Source organism: Grammomys surdaster, unplaced genomic scaffold (assembly GCF_004785775.1).
Source record: "Grammomys surdaster isolate TR1022 unplaced genomic scaffold, NIH_TR_1.0 126178, whole genome shotgun sequence".
Taxonomy (NCBI): domain Eukaryota; kingdom Metazoa; phylum Chordata; class Mammalia; order Rodentia; family Muridae; genus Grammomys; species Grammomys surdaster.
In genome coordinates, this window is record NW_021620984.1 from 6831760 (window position 1) to 6837746 (window position 5987).

At 43.9% G+C, this 5987-nt stretch overlaps 1 protein-coding gene across 2 annotated transcripts; it reads left to right on the forward strand.

Annotated features, from left to right (window-relative positions):
• Positions 1 to 202: 202 nt before the first annotated feature.
• On the forward strand, positions 203 to 4853 carry Cdkn2aip (CDKN2A interacting protein). 2 transcript variants are annotated; one of them, XM_028757663.1, is made up of 3 exons: positions 203 to 809; positions 1283 to 1413; positions 2000 to 4853. In XM_028757663.1, exons 1-3 carry the CDS (start codon positions 559 to 561, stop codon positions 3343 to 3345), a joined length of 1728 nt encoding a protein of 575 aa, XP_028613496.1. In that variant the 5' UTR covers positions 203 to 558; the 3' UTR covers positions 3346 to 4853. The 2 variants fall into 2 exon arrangements, with proteins under 2 accessions (XP_028613496.1, XP_028613497.1); XM_028757664.1 differs by having other exon boundaries at positions 439 to 809; positions 1283 to 1382; positions 2000 to 2102.
• The last annotated feature ends 1134 nt before the right edge of the window (positions 4854 to 5987 follow it).

Sequence of the window (5987 nt, forward strand, 5' to 3'; positions counted from 1 at the left end):
TGTTTATTTTGGCCGCGTGCGACAGCGAGCGTCCGAGGGCGGAGACGCGCAGGCGGAGCGGCGACTCGGACGACGCCGGATCCCCCGCGCTCCGCCCGCCGTCCCCAGCCCCGGGGCGGAAACAGAGCGCGGCGTCACAAAGCGCCGGCGGAACGCTGACGCTGCCGCACTGGCTCCGCGCGCCCTCTCAGGGCGGGAGGCTCGCCCGTCCCTCAGTCGCCTCGGCCCCGCCTCAGCCGGGGCGCGCCCTCCGACCGAGGTGGGCGCAACCGCTGAGTCGCCGGCGGCTGGGCGCTGCAAAGCATCCTGGGAGAACGCGCTCGCGCCGGAAGGTCGCGCGAGCGCGCGCCCGCGCGGCGGCGAGGTTATAAAAGGGAGCAAGGCGGCGGCAGGCGGAAGTGGGCGGTTCGTCGGCGCCTTGTTCTGTTGTTTGGTGTTTCGGCTTCTGGAGGGGCGTTCTCGGGAGGGCCGCCGGTGCAGGCCGCGCTGACAGGGCCGCTCGTCGCTTCGCTCTAGGCGCTGTGCGCTCGTGCTCTCCTCGTCCCGCAGGTTCCCAACATGGCGCAGGAGGTGGCCGAGTACCTGAGCCAAAACCCGCGAGTAGCCGCCTGGGTGGAGACGCTTCGCTGCGAGGGCGAGACGGACAAACACTGGCGCCACCGCCGGGAATTTCTGCTTCGCAATGCCGGGGACCTGGTCCCCGCGACCGAGGAGACTGCGGACGCGGAGAGCGGAACCCGCGGCCGGCAGATCCAGCAGCTCGTCTCCTACTCCATGGCTTGGGCAAACCATGTCTTCCTGGGGTGCCGGTGAGTGAGGAGGGAGCGTCGCTATCCAGCCTTCCGGGCTTGCTCCGCGCCCCCTGCCGCTGGGCGAGGAGAGCTCGCGGGGACCAGCGTCGCTGGGGAGGGCGGCTTGGGAAGCGCGGGAATCCGTGGCACTGTCGGTCCTCGGAGGGCCAGAAGGGCGTCGGTGGCAGCCCCGACCTCACTGATGGCGGGTGTCCCGGTGGTGTGCGCCCGGCAGATGGAGTTGTTTGGCGCTTAGCTGACGGTACTCGGCCCGGGAGACCCTGAGTTTAAAGGTTCCCTGGCACAGACCCGCCTCCCGGGCCCTGGGGCATTTGTCTGTGGCATTTCAGGAAACAAAAGTTGTCGCGCGGTTCGTACACTTTGATCGCCACCAGGAAATGCAGTCTTCACGGACCTGCATTCCTGCCGGTATTTTCAAGAAAGGAAAAAAAAAACCCACTTCTTGAGAGAGACTTTTGCTTCTTTTTCAGGTACCCTCAAAAAGTTATGGATAAAATTCTTAGTATGGCTGAAGGCATCAAAGTGACAGATGCTCCAATCCATACCACACGAGACGAACTGGTTGCCAAGGTGAAGAAAAGAGGGATATCGAGTAGCAATGGTTAGCAGATCATAGATGTGAACATACATAGGAGTTTAGAAAATAAGCTTGATAAAATTAGGAATTACTGTCATTACTAATTTCTTTTAACAATCCAGAATGTGTATATTGTATTAATCTAGTTGAAATGTTAAAGCTAAACTCGGTGTGTGTGTCTGTGTGTCTGTCTGTCTGTCTGTCTGTTTTAGGTGCTGAAATTGATAATTTAACTGTTTTAGATTTTCGAGTCTAATGTCTGATGCTGTCAATTTAATATTAGAAATTAATCATATTAATTGATACTGTTTTAACATATTAATGAAGTTGTTTCATACTTTAAAAGGAACTACTGGTTCTGAAAAAATTTTTTGTGCTTTTGTTTGTTAGTTTGATTTTGTTTTGTCAGGATTTCTCTGTATAGCCCAGCCTATCCTGAAACTTGCTCTGTAGACCAACCAGGCTGGCCTCAAACTCAGGGGTCATACCTGAGTGCTGGGAGAAAAGGCTTGTGCTGCCACCCCGCTCTCTGTGCTTTTTAAATGAATGTTTTGTTGACATTTGTCTGTAGGACTCCTAGTAAAATACCTGTTTTTTTTCTTCTTTCTAGAAGGGGTAGAAGAGCCATCCAAAAAACGAGCCACAGAAGGAAAAAACAATTCTTCAGTTGAGCGAGATCATGGGAAAAAATCTTCCAAAACAGATCGTTCAGCAGCTCAGCAAGAAAACAGTTCTGTGTCCAGGGGGTCGTCCACCAAATCAGAGGGTAGTGGGACCTCAGGTCGGAGCAGCTCCAGTGTCTCCCATCAGAATAGTTCCACAAGTGATGGAGATAGATCTGTTTGCAGCCAAAGCAGCAGCAATCCCTCTCAGGTAACAACAGCAGGATCTGGAAAAGCTTCTGACCCAGAAGCTCCAGATAAACATGGTTCAGCATCATTTGTTTCTTCACTGTTGAAATCCAGTATGAATAGTCATATGACCCAATCCACTGATTCCAGACAGCAAAGTGGATCACCTAAAAAGAGTGCTTTGGAAGGTTCTTCAGTCTCAGCTTCTCAGAGCAGCTCAGAGATTGAGGTGCCCTTGTTGGGTTCCTCTGGAAGCTCAGAAGTAGAGTTGCCATTACTGTCTTGTAAGTCTAGTTCAGAGACAGCTTCAAGTGGGTTAACATCCAAAACTAGTTCAGAGGCAAACATTTCATCATCAGTTTCTAAAAACAGTTCCTCATCGGGCACCTCTTTACTAACTCCCAAGAGCAGTTCAACAAATACATCACTGCTGACATCCAAAAGCACTTCTCAAGTAGCTGCATCACTGTTAGCTTCCAAAAGCAGCTCCCAGAGCAGTGGATCTGTGGCTTCCAAAAGCACTTCCTTAGGAAGCATGTCTCAGCTAGCTTCTAAGAGTAGTTCTCAGAGTAGCACTTCACAGTTGCCTTCTAAAAGTACCTCACAGTCCAGTGAGAGTTCTGTCAAATTCGCTTGTCGAAAGTTAACCAATGAAGATATAAAACAGAAGCAACCTTTCTTCAATAGACTGTATAAAACGGTGGCATGGAAGTTAGTAGCAGTCGGTGGCTTTAGCCCCAGTGTGAATCATGGAGAGCTGCTGAATGCAGCTATTGAGGCTCTGAAAGCAACACTCGATGTGTTTTTTGTCCCACTGAAAGAACTAGCAGATCTGCCTCAAAATAAGAGCTCTCAAGAAAGTATTGTTTGTGAATTGAGGTGTAAGTCAGTGTATTTGGGCACTGGCTGTGGAAAAAGCAAAGAAAATGCAAAAGCAGTTGCATCGAGAGAAGCACTGAAGTTATTTCTCAAGAAGAAGGTGGTGGTAAAGATTTGTAAACGGAAGTACAGAGGCAGTGAGATAGAAGATCTGGTACTCCTCGATGAAGAATCCAGACCCGTCAACTTACCTCCAGCACTGAAACATCCTCAAGAATTACTGTAATTTCTCCACGTTATCACTGCATCCAGTATCTGGTATTTGAAGAGAAAAACTGGCTTTTATATAAAACACTGGCTTTCACAGATTTTATATTGCTTTTTTCCAGTTTTGCAGAAAATTTAAATTGTAGTTCTCTTCATTAAAGTAGAGCTGTAAATAATTTATGAATGACAGTGCATATTAAAAGGTATACATTGACAGCATACCAGTGTGCTGTTTTATTTGCTGAGGAAAATACTGTCTTCTATTTTTAATGATATATTAGGTACGATGTGTAGTTCTGTAGAATCTTAAAAATTTTTGTACTACTACCAGTTTGGTAGAAATGTATTAAGTTGTCCACCATGCTTTTTTTTTTTTCTTCTAACTTGATTAAATCCCATAAAGGAAAGGGGACCACAGTATTTGAATGTGTGAAAATGTACAACTTAAGGTTTTAAGGATGTTGCTCATAGTATTGAACATCACTTAAAGAATAAGAATAGTTGCCTCAAACTATTTTCATGAGAAGCTGTAAACTTTTTTTTTTTTTAGATGTAAAGCAGTATAAAGTACTTATTGTTATTTTATTCTGAAGTTGTTTAAAATTCACCATGATTTGACTGCCGCAGATTCTTAAGCAGGTTAATTTATGTTTTGAGGTAAAATGCAATTTACACTTTCTTAAAACATAATGTTGGTTTCTATATTAAGCATATTTTGTGACTACTATGAATAAACTAATTGTTTAGATATTAAATGCTTTGAGCTATTTTACCTTTTCAAGAAGTTGTGTTTTTTTTCTCCCACCCTGAAGTCATAACTAAGTCTTGTAAGTTGGCTCCTCACTACTATTCATAGTAAACTACAACCATGTAGTTTTCATAGTATAATACACATATTTTTATAAATAGGGAAGTTAAAAGTTTATATCTAGAACCAGGTGGTTTTTGTATTTTCAGATTTCAGAAGAATGTGGAGAAGACTAGAGAGCCATGGTCAGTTCTTTAATGATTGTGTATTCATGTTAGTAATGAAGTAGAATCTTGTTTCTGTGTCTTAGGTGATTCTATTAAAGTCTGGTCCAAGGTGTATGACTTCTGGCCTTCTGGCTTTCTAGGAGCTGCACACTGAACAGTAACAGAGATAGTATATGGAAAAAAGACCTCATACTCACTAGTTGTATTGGTATTGGAAGGTTGAACATAAGCACAATTTCAGTGTGTAAAAATTATTTTGTAGTTTAGGAATAATAAAGATGCTTAGTTTCCTGAGCTTGAACTGAAATAATCAGGGATGTTTGTATTTTGCTAGATAACATTTTTAAATTATTTGTTTTTTGAGAATGGCTTATTGGATACCAGAGCAAAATCTATATTCTGTAAATGGGCTGCCTTTATATATTGTGGAAAGCAATAACATAAATAGATTGTAAAATACACCTTCAAGTTCCTTCTGTTGTATATTTTGTAAACTAATGCTTACCAGAAAAGTAAGCAAAAAAATTCGATTAAATACATTTCTGAAATACATCTTATTAGGTGATTTGGTAATTTCCTAAAATGGTTTGTTTTAAGCAAATTTATAAAGGCTATTATATTGAAAATCCTTTAATAGTAATCTTTTGATGTGGAAGGTTATGTGCTCTCATAGACCTTGAATTTCAACTACTTGTGAGGCTAAATCAAGAAGAGCTAAGGTTAAAGGCCTTTGAGCACTACAGAGCAGTTTGAGACCCTGTCTGAAAGTAAAAAGTAAACAGGCTCTGGGATATGAGTCCTGTGATTAGTGGTGGTGGTGTATACTTTTAATCCCAGCACTCAGAAGGCAGAGGCAGGCAGATCTCTGAAGAAACTCTGCCAAGAAACCCCCCCCCTTCACCAAGAAAAAGGTAGTTGATAGAATGCTTACTTAGTGTGCAGGGACCCAAGTTGAATTTCCAGTACCTCAGTAAAACAAAAACAAATGAAAACTGATGATATACTGGTTTTTGAGAGAGAAGGTATATTATGTAGTCCTGGCTGGTCTTGAACTTGGAAAGTAGTATTCCTTTCTCTGCTTCCTCAATGCTGGGGTTACAGCTGTGTGGCCATTCCTATAATTATATTGTTTATTTATACAACATGCTCTTAATAAAAATTTTAAAGATCCCTATGGCTAGGAGTTGGCTCAGTGAGTTGAGTATTACTTCCATGTAAACTCTGGGCAGCAATGATGGCCCGTCTGTAATTGCAGCACTGGGAAAACAGGTGGTATCTTTGGGAGCTGCAGGTTCAGCCAAAAGATCCTGCCTCAGTCTGGAGAGGCAATCGGAAGAAACTTGAGATCAATTTTTTTTACTTTTGTTTGTTTGTTTGTTTTTTGTTTGTTTGTTTGTTTGTTTTTTGTTTTTGGAGACAGGGTTTCTCTGTGTGTAGCCCTGGCTGTCCTGGAACTCACTCGGTAGACCAGGCTGGCCTGGAACTCAGAAATCCGCCTGCCTCTGCCTCCCAGGTGCTGGGATTAAAGGCGTGCGCCACCACCACCCAGCAGTTTTTTTACTTCTATATACACCCTCACATATAAACAAACCTGCAAAAAAGGAACATTCAAGTTCTCTGATTTAGAACAAATATATAATTCAGTAGTACAGTGTAGTGGGAAAATCACTTTGGAGTCTATTCCTG